This window comes from Piliocolobus tephrosceles, chromosome 18 (genome assembly GCF_002776525.5).
Source record: "Piliocolobus tephrosceles isolate RC106 chromosome 18, ASM277652v3, whole genome shotgun sequence".
Lineage (NCBI taxonomy): Eukaryota > Metazoa > Chordata > Mammalia > Primates > Cercopithecidae > Piliocolobus > Piliocolobus tephrosceles.
The window spans coordinates 32,959,220-32,979,977 of record NC_045451.1 but is presented as its reverse complement, the minus strand read 5'-3'; the positions used below and the strand labels follow the sequence as shown (position 1 = coordinate 32,979,977).

Here is a 20,758-nt window from a genome sequence, read left to right as displayed (position 1 = left end):
ATTGATCCCTTTACCATTATGTAATGGCCTTCTTTGTCTCTTTTGATCTTTGATGGTTTAAAGTCTGTTTTATCAGAGACTAGGATTGCAACCCCTGCTTTTTTTTGTTCTCCATTTGCTTGGTAGATCTTCCTCCATCCTTTTATTTTGAGCCTATGTATGTCTCTGCATGTGAGATGGGTCTCCTGAAGACAGCAGACTGATGGGTCTTGACTCTTTATCCAGTTTGCCAGTCTGTGTCTTTTAATTGGAGCATTTAGTCCATTTACATTTAAGGTTAATATTGTTATGTGTGATCTTGATCCTGCCATTATGATATTAACTGGTTATTTTGCTCATTAGTTGATGCAGTTTCTTCCTAGGCTCGATGGTCTTTACATTTTGGCATGGTTTTGCAGTGGCTGGTACCGGTTGTTCCTTTCCATGTTTAGGGCTTCCTTCAGGGTCTCTTGTAAGGCAGGCCTGGTGGTGACAAAATCTCTAAGCATTTGCTTATCTGTAAAGAATTTTATTTCTCCTTCACTTATGAAACTTAGTTTGGCTGGATATGAAATTCTGGGTTTAAAATTCTTTTCTTTAAGAACGTTGAATATTGGCCCCCACTCTCTTCTGGCTTGGAGAGTTTCTGCCGAGAGATCTGCTGTCAGTCTGATGGGCTTCCCTTTGTGGGTAACCCGACCTTTCTCTCTGGCTGCCCTTAAGATTTTTTCCTTCATTTCAACTTTGGTGAATCTGGCAATTATGTGTCTTGGAGTTGCTCTTCTGGAGGAGTATCTTTGTGGCGTTCTCTGTATTTCCTGAATTTGAATGTTGGCCTGGCCTGCTAGGTTGGGGAAGTTCTCCTGGATGATATCCTGTAGAGTGTTTTCCAATTTGGTTCCATTTTCCCCCTCACTTTCAGGCACCCCAATCAGACGTAGATTTGGTCTTTTGACATAATCCCATACTTCTTGCAGGCTTTGTTCATTTCTTTTTCTTCTTTTTTCTTTTGGTTTCTCTTCTCGCTTCATTTCATTCATTTGATCCTCAATCGCTGATACTCTTTCTTCCAGTTGATCGAGTCGGTTACTGAAGCTTGTGCATTTGTCACGTATTTCTCGTGTCATGGTTTTCATCTCTGTCATTTCGTTTATGACCTTCTCTGCATTAATTAGTCTAGCTGTCAATTCTTCCACTTTTTTTTCAAGATTTTTAGTTTCTTTGCGCTGGGTATGTAATTCCTCCTTTAGCTCTGAGAGGTTTGATGGACTGAAGCCTTCTTCTCTCATCTCATCAAAATCATTCTCTGACCAGCTTTGATCCGTTGCTGGCGATGGGCTGTGCTCCTTTGCAGGAGGAGATGCGCTCTTATTTTTTGAATTTCCAGCTTTTCTGCCCTGCTTTTTCCCCATCTTTGTGGTTTTATCTGTCACTGGTCTTTGATGATGGTGACGTACTGATGGGGTTTTGATGTAGGTGTCCTTCCTGTTTGATAGGTTTCCTTCTGACTGTCAGGACCCTCAGCTATAGGTATGTTGGAGATTGCTTGAGGTCCACTCCAGACCCTGTTTGCCTGGGTATCAGCAGCAGAGGTTGCAGAAGATAGAATATTGCTGAACAGCGAGTGCACCTGTCTGATTCTTGCTTTGGAAGCTTCCTCTCAGGGGTGTACTCCACCCTGTGAGGTGTGGGGTGTCAGACTGCCCCTAGTGGGGGATGTCTCCCAGTTAGGCTACTCAGGGGCCAGTGACCCACTTGAGCAGGCAGACTGCCCCTTCTCAGATCTCAACCTCCGTGTTGGGAGATCCACTGCTCTCTTCAAAGCTGTCAGACAGAGTCGTTCGCGTTTCACAGGCTTCTACTCCTTTAGCTGAGCCCTGTCCCCAGAGGCGCAGTCTACAGAGACAGGCAGGTTTCCTTGAGCTGCTGTGAGCTCCACCCAGTTCCAGCTTCCCAGCGGCTTTAGTTACCTACTTAAGCCTCAGCGATGGCGGGCGCCCCTCCCCCAGCCTCGCTGCTGCCTTGCGGTTAGATTGCGGCAGACTGCTGTGTTAGCAAGGAGAGAGGCTCCGTGGGCGTGGGACCCTCCTGGCCAGGTGTGGGATACAATCTCCGGTGTGCCGGTGTTACAGCGCAGTATTGGGGTGGGAGTTACCCGATTTTCCAGGTGTTGTGTGTCTCAGTTCCCCTGGCTAGGAAAAGGGACTCCCTTCCCCCTCGCGCTTCCCAGGTGAGGCGATGCCTCGCCCTGCTTCAGCTCCCGCTGGTCGGGCTGCAGCAGCTGACCAGCACCGATTGTCCGGCACTCCCGAGTGAGATGACCCCAGTACCTCAGTTGAAAATGCGGAAATCGCCGGTCTTCTGTGTCGCTCGCGCTGGGAGATGGAAACTGAAGCTGTTCCTATTCGGCCATCTTAAAATTCATATGTTAAAACCCTAACCCCCAATGGGACACTATTAAGAGGTGGGGTTCTTGCAAGATTAGGTAACAGGCGTGGAGCACTCATGATGGGATTAGTACCCTTATAAGAAGAGATAGAAGAGAGCTTGCTTCTTCCCTGCCTCTGCTCACTGCCATGTGAGGACACAGCAAGCAGATGACTCTTGACAAACCAATAAGCAGGTCTGCACCGGACACCAAGGGGGCTGACATCTCTATCTTGGAAATCTCAGCCTACAGAACTGTGAGAAATAACTTTCTGTTGTTTAAGCACCAGTCTATGGTATGTTTGTTAAAGCAGTCAGGCCTGACTAAATTCTGAACTGACTAAGCCAGAACTAACACATAGGTATTCGGCAGTTTAAAGAATAAAGAAATGAACAGTGTCATATGCAGCAATGCAGTCAAATAAGAAAATGATGAAACATGACCAAAGATTTACTAACAATCAGGAGCTGCTGATGACGAAGTTGTAGAAACAAATGTTAGGTCACAACAGGTAGAAAAGTACACAAGAAGTAAAGGCAAAGAATGTGGCTTTCAAGAAACTTAGCATGAAAAGGAAAAGAAAAGGGCTAAAAAAAATTTCCTTTTTGATGTTTATATAAAAACCACACTCAGAAAATAAAGGACTATTAGTTCATCTAAAACAAGATGTAAAGATCCTATGTCATTTCTTTTATAATTCATGATAAATCATAGACTGCATATCATTGTAAATATTAATCTCATTTTCTAAGTATCTCTTCAGTGAAGTTTCAAATGAGTAAGTATCAAAATGACAGGAGCTGCATATCTGCAATATTGTGCAGGCTCAAGGCTTGACCCAAAAGCAGAAGACTGCTGGAGGCCTAAAGGAAATGCCAGCCGATTCTCTGCTGGACTAACACAAACAGAAATTAAAAGAGTGACTAACTCATAATGCCCTGATTAAGGAAGTTACAAGCAATATAGTGTCGAAGTGACTATATATTATTTGTCCAAGATCCCTTCCTTGAGGAAATTCCCTTTACCTTTGTGGCTATGGTGGCTTAGCATTAAGTGTGCCTCCTTCCGTAATCATTAGTCAAATAAGTGGATACACAACCCAAGAAGAGACTATTGGAGCCCTTAATGAAATATTTCTGAAGTAGTTGTGTAATCTTTCCTCTTTGTAGCTTATGATATGTCGAGAGCTGCTGGTAGCCACCTGTCTCCCCACTTGGAAAGTGTGTGCCTGAGAATAAGGCCAAAGCTATAAAAGGCAGAGGCAAAAGATGGAGAGGCTGAGCCTGGATAACAACATTTAGCCCCTAGAACCTGCTATGACTGAAGCCAAAAGAAATGCACAAATTTTTCATTTGTACAGATATATTTCTTTTTGCTTACACTAGGCATAAATGGGTCTGTTACAACTAAAAGAATCATGACTGCCGGGCGCGGTGGCTCAAGCCTGTAATCCCAGCACTTTGGGAGGCCGAGACGGGCCAATCACGAGGTCAGGAGATGGAGACCATCCTGGCTAACACAGTGAAACCCCGTCTCTACTAAAAATACAAAAAACTAGCCGGGCGAGGTGGCGGCGGGCAGGAGAATGGCGTGAACCCGGGAGGTGGAGCTTGCAGTGAGCTGAGATCCGGCCACTGCACTCCAGCATGGGTGACAGAGTGAGACTCCGTCTCAAAAAAAAAAAAAAAAAAGAGAATCATGACTATCTTAAAAGTCTAGCTACTTTTCTTGTTAAACATTTGTTTGTGATAAAATATAAAAATTGTGTTCATGTCTATAACGGGTTTTTCTAAAAAGTATGCCCTCTTAAGCCCTGTTTTTAACATTCAGGCACTTGGATTCGCCCTAGACACTATTCAGAGACACAAAAAGAAAATGTAAGAGTCATTGTATTGTTATTCTAATAGATACCAATTAAAAATGTACCATAAGAAGTTATACCAGATTAATTAACTTGTTTTGAGTTAAAACAAGTCAAACAGTAGTGAGTCAGACCATCAACAGAAAGAATCCAAGTCAGCCAACACCTGTCACTGAACAGAGGCAGGTCTGCCTCCAGCCTCATGGGATTTACACACAATAAGGTATTTCTTAGAAACACTGTAATCCGTCAAACATTACCTTCTTAATGTCAAAGACTGCAGAATAAAATAATTGATAACCATAAAAAAATCAGATCAGCACAGTAAATTTCCTACTGATAACATATTTTCTCATCAAAGCCTCAACATATTTATTACAGAAGAAAGGTAAAAGGACAGATGGGGCATAAATTAAGAAATTATCCAACAAAACCAGAACAAATAAACAAACACCACCCTCCAAAATAAATACAACACAAAACCTTTTAACCTTTCACCGGGTATGTCATCAAACACAGACAGCTGCTCTCTGCACCATCTTATATACTCGCATCCTTACCATACAACTTTCTGAAACAGGTGATGTCACAGGTTTCCTGCTTATTGCCAACATTTCCCTTAGAATACATCATACTCAGAATTGTCTCTACGCCTATCCACACCCATCAGGAAACAAACCTTCTCTTTACAGGATTTTACTCATATGAGCAGTATACTTTCATACTCAATTTGCTATTTAAGCAATGTTTCCCATATAGACCTAAGGTAGAGACACTCTTTCATCACACTTTTCATTCTTAGTGTCAATTGGACGCAGAGTATGTTCAATGAATTCTAGTATTCCGTGTTTCTTCACTATTTATGCAGTATTTTATATTGAACACTGAAAAAATGGCAACCAAATACTGGGAGAATCCTGCTACCAATCTGTAAAAACTGGTGCAGAGGGAACATTTCATTGCTGTCAGGCAGCTACTGGCTATTTCGGGAATGTTCACATTTTTATGAGTATATTAGGGTCCACAGTTATCTACATACTATGTATTTCAAACAACATTAACACCTTGGTGAGATAGCTTACTCTGCCCCTCAGAGAAACACTGATGTTTGCACATTAGTCATAAAGGAAATCGATTATTGCTTACAGGAGTTTTTGTCTATGAACAAAAATTTGAGAACTAATTTCACTCATGTAGTGATGGATAGTGTAATTTAAGGGATATCTGACAAAAGTACCTTAAAATGACTATAAGACTCCAGGGAGTGAGTTCAGACAGTCCTAAAGCCTAAGCCTGCCAGAGGGGATGGGACATTTGAGCAGCTGAGTTGAAACATCACTTTCCTTTCAGCATTCTCGTCAGGAATATTCTGCAACTGTGACGAGTAACATGAAGTTGGTGGGCGGGCACTTAGCAGATGGAAGGGACTGAGATGATTTAAAAATCTCCTTGCAGAGGGTTTTTGGAAGACTTGAACAGGCTGAATCCTGGTAAGGACAAGGAGGCGCATCAAGTCAGCCAGGGACATTGCTGTGTCCTGCCGTGGGAGGCCCCCTCCACACGAGCTGTGTCTTATGCTGGAGAAGCTCCTACCCTCTGTCTGTGTCTGGTGACACCTCCCTATCAATTTCTTGACCATCACCTTTGTGGCAACCAGGCAAATAAACTTGCCCACTTGGGAAAAGAAGTTTTTCTTCAAAATATTATAAAATACAAACGCATGGAATGTTTAGTATGATACTTACAAGATTTTCCATATCTGTGCGAGCCAACATGTATGTTCTAATATTACTATTTTGATGAAGCAAGGTATACAAGAGGAGAGTTGCTTGATCAGATGTCTGCTGTTCACAAAGAGCTGTGTACAAACTATTAAAGTTGATCTGGAAGGCATGTGGAATTGATGAGGGGAAAGGACTGCTATCTGGAATACAGAAAACAGCACATCAGTAATTTCCAGCTGTGCTTTATATAAATAAAAATATTGTTAAAGTAATGTGTACAACTCAATTCCCATTAATTTTATGGAAAGTCATTATATTTCAGATTCAAAATTTTAATTTATACAAAATTTACTTGAGGTCCAGGAATGGTGGCTCATGCCTGTAATGCCAGCACTTTAGGAGGCCGAGATGGGTGGATCACAAGGTCTGAAGTTTGAGATCAGGCTGACCAACATGGTGAAACCCCATCTCTACTAAAAATACAAAAATTAGCTGGGTGTGGTGGTGTGGGCCTGTAATCCCAGCTACTCAGGAGGCTGTGGCAGGAGCATCGCTTGAACCCGGGAGGTGGAGGTTGCAACGAGCCGAGATTATGCACTCCAGCCTGGGCGACAGAGTGAGACTTTGTCTCCAAAAAAAAAAAAAAAAATTTACCTTAAAAAGAACTAAACTAAGTCATATAGTTTGACTCTGTTACTATTTTCCCATTAACGTAGCTGAAATAAATCAGCTCTGAGAACATGAACTTAAATAAACAGAATTATGAGCGAGTCAAAAGGCTCTCCAATCAATACAATTTAACCAGGACTTCAAGATGAAATATTTTGTTACCGAAACTAAATAACCATGAGTCCTAAATAAAAAACATCTAGAGAAAAAGATAGAATTTCTATACAAAATAGAAAATTCTCTTTTAATATAGAATTAAAAAGAAAAAAACTGCCTTTAAAGCTGGGTTAATTTTCTTCAAATGAATAAATTGTAGCTGAAGTATCCACTTACATCAAAATCAGTATAGACGTTCCTCAACTTACAATGGGATCATATTCCCATAACTTAATCATAAGTTGAAAATATTCTAAGTTGAAAATGCATTTAATACACCTAACTTACCAAATATCATAGCTTAGCCTAGCCTAGCCTAAGCTATTATTTTTGTGTACAGTTCTAAATTGTATTAATCCAACTGTAACAGTAGGCCTATTTTACAACAAAGTGTTGAATATCTCATGTCATTTATCAAATACAGTACTGAATTTATATTGCTTTTGCATCGTCATAAAGTCAAAAAATCCTAAGTCCAGCCACTGCAGGTTGGGGGCCATTTGTGTGTGTTCAACATTAGGTTCTATAATCAAAAGAGCATACCAAGCTTGAGACAACTGCCAGAAAACTTCTATAACTTTTTAAAGAATAAAATAAAATAAAATCTCCAATGCAAACCTAATTGACTACAACTGCTAAGAAACTTTTTTTTTTTTTTTAAGTACAGTCACTGGAACAATCAAAAGCAAAAATCACAGCCTGTACTAGGAAAGTTCTTGATATTCCAAACCGACACAGGCCCTTTCCAACAGTTAACTGGATTTGCTGAGAAACTGAAGCAATCAAGGTTAGGAAGTAACAAAGGAGATAAAGATAAGTTCAACGGACTCAGAGAAAGTCATCAACTAATCAAATAAAACTCTGAACATGGTAGCACAAAGAGCTAATATTTTTAGGTTCTAAAAAGCACCAAAATTATTTTAAGCCTTTAAAAACACAGAAGCACTACCAAGACAAAACAACTTGCTTTAACATTCCTAAAAGCTGTGTTCTTATGGAAAAAGAGATCTGTTCCAACACAGTCCTTGCCTCTCAGATTCTCCTTTCTAAGCTTTACATTTGTGAGGAGAATGCATCAAAACGCCTTCAGTTTCACCATCCAGTGCCCTCACCTTTCCTTCTACATTTGAAATAGAGGCTATTTTTTCAATACTAACACTGTAGTTTTGACCCTTACAAAAATAATTCATTTTTTTTGTGGTTGGCTTTCTATTTTTGCAAGGGATGGCAAAGAAAGTGTTGCCATGTGCCGTGAGTATGCAGATATTATGGAATCTACAGAATGCCCACTGGTGGAAGATTCTAGACACACTACACTTCTATAAAATTTAAGCAAAGTAACAAATTCACCAATCTGTATTATACCTGACTGCAAAGGGAATATGTGTGTTGTGTGTGTGTATCCACAACATACATACATTACTAGCTAATAAATACTATGAACCAGCTGTTATACTAAACACTTTGTTTATGTTATCCCTTATTTAACCCATACAACAAACGTGTCATTATTCTGATCAGCTTTACAAGGAATGTAATAGATGTTTAAAGGGATCAAGTAACTTTGCCAAGATCAGCCCTGATGGATATGAATACCCTAAAGCCAACACTTTGCATCATTGTACTAAATGGTCTCCCAAACCACGACCATCCCAAGCAAAGTTCAGCCCTAAATACCAACATTTGGCCTGAGCAGCAAGAGTAACATAGTAGATACCATATACTGAATACCTGCTTTGTTGCAAAATCTGGGCTAATCATTTTAAAGACTTACCTTGCTTGGTCTTTATACAAATACTATTAGGTGATATTTTCTCTATTTTATAGGCAAAGCTTTTGAAGCTAATTGAGATTAAGCAAACTGTCAAAGGTCTCACACTCTGAAGTGACAGAGGTATGGTGTGAAGCCAGGTATGCTTGACTCTGAAACTTGCTTTCTTAACCATTAAGCCATACTGTCACCAAGAAGAGTAAGTAATGGGAACAGAAAAATACTAATAGATACACGAGTTTTCATTTTTTAATTCATAAAATTGTTATTACTTCCCTATTATAATGTGTTATAGTTTATGTTCTCTCCAAAATTCATGTTGAAATTTAATCTCCAATGAAATAAAGTTGAGAGGTAGGGCCTTTACAGTATGATTAGGTCCTACGGGCCCCTCTCTCATCAGCAGGATGAAGGCCTTTATAAAAGAGGGCCCACATAGCATTCAGCCCTTTTAGCCCTTGACTCCCTTCTGCCATGTGAAGACACAGTTAGAAGGATCCATCTTGGAAGCAGAGACTGAGCCCTTACCAGACACCAAACCTGCCAGTGCCTGGATCTTAGATTCACTTCCCAGGCTTCAGAACTGTGAGAAATAAATTTCTGTTCTTTATAGGTTATTGAGTCTCAGGTATTTTGTTAGAGCAGCACAAATGGACACGCCGCAAATAATACCAGAATTGGCAGAGGCACGATGAATGGACACATCTAGCCACGTCTATAAGAAATGTGTATCAGAATAACCCGGAAGAAACATGGCACAGGGCATCAGAAGGCTTACAAATGCTCCCATCCAATCACTGTACTTCCCACCCATCTTCATCACACTGGTGTTAGAAATGTCTTGAGAATCAGGTTATGCGCTGCATAATAACGTTTCAGTCAATAATAAACCACATACTTGACGTGATCCCATGTGATTATACCACATTTTTACTGTACCTTTTCTAGGTTTAGATTGCCTAGATACACAAATACCACTGTGTTACAACTGACTACAGTATTCAGTACATCATCATGTTGAACAGGTTTGTTGGCTAGGAGTAACAGGATACACCACAGAGACTAGTTGTGTAGCAGCTACGCCATCTAGGTTTGTCTAAGCACACTATGATAGTCACGCAGCGAAAACATTGCCTAATGGAACACAGCCCTGCCACTGAGCAGCACTTGACTGTACTACAGGAATCCTGCTTTTAGAATGTAACCTTTTGAGAAGAGATGCTGGTTCAACATGAAGCGATATGCTCACCTTTTACTTTAGGAGTTATTAATACCAAGTTACACAGCTCATGGGCAGCCCACCCCTTGTTTGGAAGTAAAGATTTACTGGAGCACAGCCATCTAACCTGTTTACATAGTACCTACGGCTGCTTTGATGCAACAATGGCAAGGCTAAGAGACTGCAGGAGAGAACATGTGGCTCCACAAAGCCACTAATCCCTACAGAAAAAGGTTTTCTGATTTGTGCTCTAATTTTTTTTTTTGAGACCTAATTTTTAGTTTTATAAAACTCTAACTAGAACACAGACTTTAACTGAAAACTTAAAACAACCTAGCATTTGGGTTTTCCAGGTTAATTCCTACCCCTAACAGGTAGTACAGACTGACCCAAATTAAACACATGCTGGTTTGGTTATCCCTGAAAGAAATATGAATTTAAACAGATATAAAGGATCACAGCCCTGTTCTCAGATTTGCTTGACCTTCCTGATAATATTGACAGGAAAAGCTAAGGTTTTTCTCATGTTTAACCAATATGAAAACATACAAATGGACACTCATCTCCAAAACTACAAGACAATAAACAATATAGAATAAGCAATACTCTCCCCATTACAAAGAATATTAGAGAAAAAATACCACAAACCTTGTGTGTTCTTGAAGGACATAATGGCTTGTCTGTAGGGGTTTGGCGCATCTGAGGCATCTGTCAGATTGGCCAACACCAGCAGAAGCAGGAGACTCTGGTTGGCCAGAGGGGAAGAAAGTTCTGGAGAGGCAGTAGCTTTGCTGCCCACACCACCTAGCGTGAAGACAGTCCAGAGTCCTGCTGGGGAGGAAAACACCCTGTTAGGATGTGCCACCACCAATGAGATGAATGTATTTCTGTACAGTATTCTATGTAATATAATACAATATAATACAACATGGTAATGAGCAGTTCCAAAGTGTAGAACAAGAATCATGTCTATACATTTCACAAGGCCAGAAAATCCTCATTGCTATAAAAACTGGAAAAAGATTGACTGTATTTGAAACAAAATAGAGGGGGGCGGGGCAAGATGGCCAAATAGGAACAGTTCCAGTCTCCAGTTCCCAGCGCCAGCGACACAGAAGACACAGCAGACCGGTGATTTCTGCATTTTCAACTGAGGTACTGGGTTCATCTCACTAGGGAGTGCCAGACAATTGGTGCTGTTCAGCTGCTGCAGCCCGACCAGTGAGAGCTGAAGTAGGGTGACGCATCCCCTCACCTGGGAAGGGCGAGGGGGAAGGGAATCCCTTTTCCTAGCCAGGGGAACTGAGACACACAACACCTGGAAAATCGGGTAACTCCCACCCCAATACCGCACTTTACCAAGGGTCTTAGCAAACGGGCACACCAGGAGATTATATGCCACACCTGGCCGGGAGGGTCCCACGCCCACAGAGCCTCCCTCATTGCTAGCACAGCAGTCTTCGATCTAGGCAAGGCAGGGGGAGGGGCGCCCGCCATTGCTGAGGCTTAAGTAGGTAAACGAAGCCTCCTGGAAACTCGAACTGGGTGGAGCCCACAGCAGCCCAAGGAGGCCTGCCTGTCTGTCTCTGTAGACTCCACCTCTGGGGACAGGGCACAACAAAATAACAACAACAAAAAAAACGCAGCAGAAACCTCTGCAGACGCAAACGACTCTGTCTGACAGCTTGGAAGAGAGCAGTGGATCTCCCAACACAGAGGTTGAGATCTGAGAACGGACAGACTACCTGCTCAAGTGGGTCCCTGACCCCTGAGTAGCCTAACTGGGAGACATCCCCCACTAGGGGCAGACCGACACCCCACACCTCAAACGGTAGAGTACACCCCTGAGAGGAAGCTTCCAGCAAGAATCAGACAGATACACTCGCTGTTCAGCAATATTCTATCTTCTGCAGCCTCTGCTGCTGATACCCAGGCAAACAGGGTCTGGAGTGGACCTCAAGCAATCTCCAACAGACCTACAGCTGAGGGTCCTGACTGTTAGAAGGAAAACTAACAAACAGGACGGACACCCACACGAAAACCCCATCAGTACGTCACCATCATCAAACACCAGAGGCAGATAAAACCACAAAGATGGAAAAAAAGCAGGGCAGAAAAGCTGGAAATTCAAAAAATAAGAGCGCATCTCCCCCTCCAAAGGAACGCAGCTCATCGCCAGCAACGGATCAAAGCTGGACGGAGAATGACTTTGACAAGATGAGAGAAGAAGGCTTCAGTCCATCAAACTTCTCAGAGCTAAAGGAGGAATTACGTTCCCAGTGCAAAGAAACTAAAAATCTTGAAAAAAGAGTGGAAGAATTGATAACTAGAATAATTAATGCAGAGAAGGCCATAAACGAACTGACAGAGATGAAAACCATGACACGAGAAATATGTGACAAATGCACAAGCTTCAGTAACCGACTCGATCAACTGGAAGAAAGAGTATCAGCGATTGAGGATCAAATGAATGAAATGAAGCGAGAAGAGAAACCTAAAGAAAAAAAGAAGAAAAAGAAATGAACAAAGCCTTCAACAAGTATGGGATTACGTAAAAAGACCAAATCTACGTCTGATTGGGATGCCTGAAAGTGAAGGGGAAAATGGAACCAAGTTGGAAAACACTCTTCAGGATATCATCCAGGAGAACTTCCCCAACCTAGTAAGGCAGACCAACATTCAAATTCAGGAAATACAGAGAACGCCACAAAGATACTCCTCGAGAAGAGCAACTCCAAGACACATAATTGTCAGGTTCACCAAAGTTGAAATGAAGGAAAAAATGTTAAGAGCAGCCAGAGAGAAAGGTCGGGTTACACACAAAGGGAGGCCCATCAGACTAACAGCAGATCTCTCCGCAGAAACGCTCCAAGCCAGAACAGACTGGGGGCCAATATTCAATATTCTTAAAGAAAAGAATTTTCAACCCAGAATTTCATATCCAGCCAAACTAAGTTTCAGAAGTGAAGGAGAAATAAAATCCTTTACAGATAAGCAAATGCTTAGAGATTTTGTCACCACCAGGCCTGCCTTACAAGAGACCTTGAAGGAAGCACTAAACATGGAAAGGAACAACAGGTACCAGCCATTGCAAAAACATGCCAAAATGTAAAGACCATCGAGGCTAGGAAGAAACTGCATCAACTAACGAGCAAAATAACCAGTTAATATCATAATGACAGGATCAAGTTCACACATAACAATATTAACCTTAAATGTAAATGGACTAAATGGTCCAATTAAAAGACACAGACTGGCAAACTGGATAAAGAGTCAAGACCCATCAGTTTGCTGTATTCAGGAACCCGATCTCACATGCAGAGACACACATAGGCTCAAAATAAAGGGATGGAGGAAGATCTACCAAGCAAATGGAGAACAAAAAAAAAAGCAGGGGTTGCAGTACTAGTCTCTGATAAAACAGACTTTAAACCATCAAAGATCAAAAGAGACAAAGAAGGTCATTACATAATGGTAAAGGGATCAACTCAACAGGAAGAGTACAATAACAATGGGAGACTTCAACACCCCACTGTCAACATTAGACAGATCAACGAGACAGAAAGTTAACAAGGATATCCAGGAATTGAACTCATCTCTGCACCAAGCAGACCTAATAGACATCTACAGAACTCTCCACCCCAAATCAACAGAATATACATTCTTCTCAGCACCACATCACACTTATTCCAAAATTGACCACATAATTGGAAGTAAAGCACTCCTCAGCAAATGTAAAAAAACGGACATTATAACAAACTGTCTCTCAGACCACAGTGTAATCAAACTAGAACTCAGGACTAAGAAACTCAAACTAAACCACTCAACTACATGGAAACTGAACAACCTGCTCCTGAATGACTAGTGGGTACATAATGAAATGAAGGCAGAAATAAAGATGTTCTTTGAAACCAATGAGAACAAAGATACAACATACCAGAATCTCTGGGACACATTTAAAGCAGTGTGTAGAGGGAAATTTATAGCACTAAATGCCCACAAGAGAAAGCTGGAAAGATCTAAAGTTGACACTCTAACATTACAATTAAAAGAACTAGAGAAGCAAGAGCAAACACATTCAAAAGCTAGCAGAAGGCAAGAAATAACTAAGATCAGAGCAGAACTGAAGGAGATAGAGACACAAAAAACCCTCCAAAAAATCCATGAATCCAGGAGTTGGTTTTTTGAAAAGATCAACAAAATTGACAGACCGCTAGCAAGACTAATAAAGAAGAAAAGACAGAAGAATCAAATAGACGCAATAAAAAATGATAAAGGGGATATCACCACCGACCCCACAGAAATACAAACTACCATCAGAGAATACTATAAACACCTCTACGCAAATCAACTAGAAAATCTAGAAGAAATGGATAATTTCCTGGACACTTACACTCTTCCAAGACTAAACCAGGAAGAAGCTGAATCCCTGAATAGACCAAAAGCAGGCTCTGAAATTGAGTCAATAATTAATAGCCTACCAACCAAAAAAAGTCCAGCACCAGATGGATTCACAGCTGAATTCTACCAGAGGTACAAGGAGGAGCTGGTACCACTCCTTCTGAAACTATTCCAATCAATAGAAAAAGAGGGAATCCTCCCTAACTCATTTTATGAGGCCAACATCATCCTGATACCAAAGCCTGGCAGAGACACAACAAAAAAAGAGAATTTTAGACCAATATCTCTGATGAACAGCGATGCAAAAATCCTCAATAAAATACTGGCAAACCGGATTCAGCAGCACATCAAAAAACTTATCCACCATGATCAAGTGGGCTTCATCCCTGGGATGCAAGGCTGGTTCAACATACGCAAATCAATAAACGTAAACCAGCATATAAACAGAACCAAAGACGAAAACCACATGATTATCTCAATAGATGCAGAAAAGGCCTTTGACAAAATTCAACAGCCCTTCATGCTAAAAACGCTCAATAAATTCGGTATTGATGGAACGTATCTCAAAATAATAAGAGCTATTTATGACAAACCCACAGCCAATATCATAATGAACAGGCAAAAACTGGAAGCATTCCCTTTGTAAACTGGCACAAGATAGGGATGCCCTCTCTCACCACTCCTATTCAACACAGTGTTGGAAGTTTTGGCTAGGGCAATCAGGCAGGAGAAAGAAATCAAGGGTATTTAGTTAGGAAAAGAAGTAGTCAGATTGTCCCTATTTGCAGATGACATGATTGTATACTTAGAAAACCCCATTGTTTCAGCCCAAAATCTCCTTAAGCTGATAAACAACTTCAGCAAAGTCACAGGATACAAAATTAATGTACAAAAATCACAAGCATTCTTATACACCAGTAACAGACAAACAGAGAGCCAAATCATGAATGAACTTCCATTCACAACTGCTTCAAAGAGAATAAAATACCTAGGAATCCAACTTACAAGGGATGTAAAGGACCTCTTCAAGGAGAACTACAAACCACTGCTCAGTGAAATCAAAGAGGACACAAACAAATGGAAGAACATACCATGCTCATGGATAGGAAGAATCAATATCGTGAAAATGACCATACTGCCCAAGGTAATTTATAGATTCAAAGCCATCCCCATCAAGCTACCAATGAGTTTCTTCACAGAATTAGAAAAAACTGCTTTAAAGTTCATATGGAACCAAAAAAGAGCCCGCATTGCCAAGACAATCCTAAGTCAAAAGAATAAAGCTGGAGGCGTCACGCTACCTGACTTCAAACTATACTACAAGGCTACAGTAACCAAAACAGCATGGTACTGGTACCAAAACAGAGATATAGACCAATGGAACAGAACAGAGTCCTCAGAAATAATACCACACATCTACAGCCATATGATCTTTGACAAACCTGACAAAAACAAGAAATGGGGAAAGGATTCCCTATTTAATAAATGGTGCTGGGAAAATTGGCTAGCCATAAGTAGAAAGCTGAAACTGGATCCTTTCCTTACTCTTCATATGAAAATTAATTCAAGATGGATTAGAGACTTAAATGTTAGACCTAATACCATAAAAACCGTAGAAGAAAACCTAGGTAATACCATTCAGGACATAGGCATGGGCAAGGACTTCATGTCTAAAACACCAAAAGCAACAGCAACAAAAGCCAAAATTGACAAACGGGATCTAATTAAACTAAAGAGCTTCTGCACAGCAAAAGAAACTACCATCAGAGTGAACAGGTAACCCACAGAACAGGAGAAAATTTTTGCAATCTACTCATCTGACAAAGGGCTAATATCCAGAACCTACAAAGAACTCAAACAAGTTTAGAAGAAAAAAACAACCCCATCAAAAAGTGGGGAAAGGATATGAACAAAGGGCAAAGGATATTTCTCAAAAGAAGACATTCATACAGCCAACAGACACATGAAAAAATGCTCATCATCACTGGCCATCAGAGAAATGCAAATCAAAACCACAATGAGATACCATCTCACACCAGTTAGAATGGCAATCATTAAAAAGTCAGGAAACAACAGGTGCTGGAGAGGATGTGGAGAAACAGGAACACTTTTACACTGTTGGTGGGATTGTAAACTAGTTTAACCATTATGGAAAACAGTATGGCGATTCCTCAAGGATCTAGAACTAGAAGTACCATATGACCCAGCCATCCCATTACTGGGTATATACCCAAAGGATTATAAATCATGCTGCTATAAAGACACATGCACATGTATGTTTATTGCGGCACTATTCACAATAGCAAAGACTTGGAATCAACCCAAATGTCCATCAGTGACAGACTGGATTAAGAAAATGTGGCACATATACACCATGGAATACTATGCAGCCATAAAAAAGGATGAGTTTGTGTCCTCTGTAGGGACATGGATGCAGCTGGAAACCATTATTCTCAGCAAACTATCGCAAGAACAGAAAACCAAACACCACATGTTCTCACTCATAGGTGGGAACTGAACAATGAGATCACTTGGACTCGGGAAGGGGAACATCATACTCTGGGGCCTATCATGGGGAGGGGGGAGGGGGGAGGGATTGCATTGGGAGTTACACCTGATGTAAATGATGAGTTGATGGATGCTGACGAGTTGATGGGTGCAGCACACCAACATGGCACAAGTATACATATGTAACAAACCTGAACGTTATGCACATGTACCATAGAACTTAAAGTATAATAAAAATAATAATAATAATAGAGAAATAGAGATTTTTATGATTAGGTAACCTAAATTTTTTTAAAAAGCAGATGAAATTTAGTAGAGAAATTTGCTAAAAAAAAAAAAAAAAAAAATTAGTGCAAGCCGGGCGCACTGGCTCACACCTACAATCCCAGCACTTTGAGAGGCCGTGGCGGGTGGACCAAGAGGTCAGGACATCAAGACCAGCTTGGCCAATATGGTGAAACCCAATCTCTACTAAAAATACAAAAATTAGTTGGGAGTGATAGCAGGTGCCTGTAGTCCCAGCTACTCGGGAGGCTGAGGCAAAAGAATAGCTTGAACCTGGGAGGCAGAGGTTGCAGTGAGCTGAGATCATGCCACTGCACTCCAGCCTGGGCAACAGAGCGAGACTCCATTTCAAAATAATAATAATAATAATAAATGCATTATGATCGAGAGGCTTTGTTTCTAAAATACAAGAATTGTTCACCATTTTAAAAGTATTATTTCTATTTTTTAAGATAAAAAATATGGTCACTCAAGAGTTTCCACATTTTCATAAATATATTTAAATATATATATATTTTTTAAACTTAAAATTGGTTTCTGATTTAAAGAAAAATTCTTACAAACCAGAAAGGGACGGAAATCTCTAGCCAGAAATTCATAGTGGTCAAACATTGTAAGTATTCGCATTAATATCATCAACATCAGCATGGTACTAGTGATGCCCAAGCAAAAACATTAAGGCAAAAGAAAAAAAGACCAAAATAATTTTAGAGAAAAAATTTCATTATTTGCAAGCAATATTCTGGTCCACTTAGAAATGCACAGTCCAGGCTGGGCGCCACCGGTAATCCCAAAAGTTTGGGAGGCCTGACCAACATGGAGAAACTCCGTCTCTAGTAAAAATACAAAAAAATTAGCCGGGCGTGATGACGTGCCCCTGTAATCCCAGCTATTCGGGAGGCTGAGGCAGGAGAATTGCTTGAATCCGGGAGGCGGAGTTTGCGGTGAGCCGAGATTGCGCCATTGCACTCCAGCCTGGGCAACAAGAGCAAAACTTTGTCCCCCCCCCCCCCCCAAAAAAAAAGCACTGTCTAGTACAGTGGCCACTAGCCACTTGTGGTTACTGAGCATTTAAAGTGAGACTACTGCAGCTCAAATCACATTGTGTTATAAGTATAAAATATACATGAAATTTTGAAGACTTAATAGCCAGAAAAAGAATGGAAATTATCTCACTAATATTTTATGCTAAGTACATGTTGAAATAACATTTTAGATACACTGAGTTAAAGTATTAAAATAACTTTCACCTGTTTCTTTTTACTGTTTGAACATGACCACTAGAAAATTTAAAATTACATATGTGACTTCTATTATATTTCTATTGGACAGAGTTACCTGCTCTAGAATATAAAAGACAATCACCTGATACTCCATTACTGACACACTATTAGAACTAATAGAAGATTTTGGTGCAGTACTATGGCTATATGGTCCATATCAACAACAATAAAAATCAAAAGCTTGATACACAATCAATAAATAATTAGAAAATATATTTACTTCCAATCAAAATAGCAACAAATCCAATAAAATATTCAGGAATAAACCTAAAATAGAGAAGACCTTCAGGCTGACGACCATAGAATTTGAAGACCATATGAGATCTGAATTAATGTAAAGGCATAACATGTTTCTGGACAAAAAGTGTCAATACTATAAAATGTCAAATTTAGGCCAAGTGTAGTGGCTTATGCCTGTAATCTCAGCACTTTGGGAGGCTAAGGCAGATGGATCAACTGAAGTCAGGAGTTCGAGACCAGCATGGACAACATGGTGAAACCTCATCTCTACTAAAAATACAAAAATTAGTCAGGTGTGGTGGTACACGCCTGTACTCCCAGCTACTTGGGAGGCTGAGGTGGAAGAGTCTCTTGAACCTAGGAGGCGGAGGCTGCAGTGAGCTGAGATCATGCCACTGCACTCCAGCCTGGGCGACAGAGTGAGACTCTGTCTCAAAAAAAAAAGTCAAATGTCTCTCAGTAAATCTAAAATTCAGTATAAAAACCATCAAAATACCAACAAGACTTTATGTGATATTTTGCAATAGAGTGTAAATAAAACATTTCTACATGAAAAAAATACATAAGAAAACAATTCTGAGACTGACCTGGGGAAGTATACATCCATTCACATAGTAAAATTTGTATAAAGCTACAGTCATGTAAAAGTGTGATTTAGCAGCAGAGGAGAAAAATAGGCCAACAGAAGAGAAATTAGGTCAGAACAGAGCTACGTGTATTTGATCATTAAGATTATGATAAAGGTAGTGTGCCAGATCAGTAAGAAAAGGATAAAATTCTGTTAAGTGTTCTTGGGACAATAAAATTTTCTTGGTATTCAATTATAGAAATATGTGTATAAACCTTGAATCAGGGAAGCCCTTTTCTTATGCAAGAAACAACATTCAAGAATACATGAAGAAAACTCATTTGACCATTTAAAAATTAAATACTTTTACATGATAAAATACATCACAAAGACAAGTGACATATGAAGATGAAAACATTTGTAACATGTATAACAAAAGGATTTTTTAAAAAAATCTACAAATCAGTAAAAAAAAAAAAAAGCAAAGTAATCTAAAATTAAAATGGGCAACAAAGAAAGCTGAGGCAGGAGGACTTGAGCCCAGGAGCTGAAGACCAGCCTGAGCAACACAGTGAGACCTTGTCTCTAGAAATAATAATAATTAAAAAAGAAATAGCTGGGCATGGTGGTGCATGCCTGTAGTCCCAGCTATTCACAAGGCTGAGGCAGGAGGATCAGCTGAGCCCAGGAGGTTGAGGCTACAGTAAGCTGTGACTGTGCCACTGAACTCCAATCTGGGCAACAGAATAAGCCCCTATCTCAAATATATGTATATTTTTAAAATGGGCAATGAAAGTACAAACAATAAAAATAATTTTTAAAAATATAATGATGAGATGACCCATGAGACTAGAAAATTTTTAAAAGACTGATACTCAGAAAATTTTTAAAAGACTGATACTCAGTCGTATCAGTAAAGGTATAGAAAATTACCAACACTAAGAGATCCAAGTGGTAGAGGGCTTTTTAAAGCATATTTGGCAGTTTTCATTGAAAATAAAATGCACATACTCATGAAACCAGCAATTCTTTTTTTTTTTTTTTTCTATACCAGGGAATACTTGAATAGGCACACAAAAGAGCATGTATAGGAATGTTTGCTTTAATATTGTTTATAATGGTCCAATAATGTAAATAACATACAAATGCTCCCCAGTAACAATGGTAACATGAGCTATGGTTAAACTATGCCATGGAATACAATATAAATATGTAGATGTCTATGTACCAACAAGGAAATACCGTTAAGTGAAAAAAACAAGTTGCAGAAAAACCAATGTAACAATTTTAAAAATCACTTACCAAACCATATATGTATCCATACGTACATGCATATATAAACATATTTTTAAAAAACAAGAAGGACAAAGTATACATCACACTGGAAACAGAGATTATCTCTAGAGGATGAAGTGGGATTGCATGGAATTCAAGGAAGACTTTTGTTTTACTTGTATAGTTTAATTTTCCCCCAGTAATAATATATTTATTTCTTTAAAAATAAATGTAAAAGAATAAAATTAAAATAACAGAACTATATAGATCCCATTAGTATGTGGAATATGGGAAAACTTCATCAGAAATCACTAAGTGAAAAACGCCATTCACAAACTACATATATATAAATATATATGTATATATATGCATGCTCCATTTGTTTTAAGAA

At 39.8% G+C, this 20,758-nt stretch overlaps 1 protein-coding gene across 5 annotated transcripts in view; it reads right to left on the bottom strand.

Annotated features, from left to right (window-relative positions):
• DYM (dymeclin) overlaps positions 1-20,758 on the bottom strand; it is a 416,736-nt gene that overhangs the window by 233,671 nt on the left and 162,307 nt on the right. For 3 of the 5 annotated variants that reach the window (XM_031934503.1, XM_026455155.1, XM_026455156.1), the window contains exons 9-10: positions 10,456-10,638; positions 6,014-6,192 (exon numbers count right to left, since the gene is read on the bottom strand). In XM_031934503.1, the coding sequence (XP_031790363.1) occupies positions 6,014-6,192; positions 10,456-10,638 (362 nt within the window). The remainder of the gene's footprint in view (positions 1-6,013; positions 6,193-10,455; positions 10,639-20,758) is intronic. The other 2 variants (XM_026455157.1, XM_031934504.1) reach the window with 1 other exon arrangement.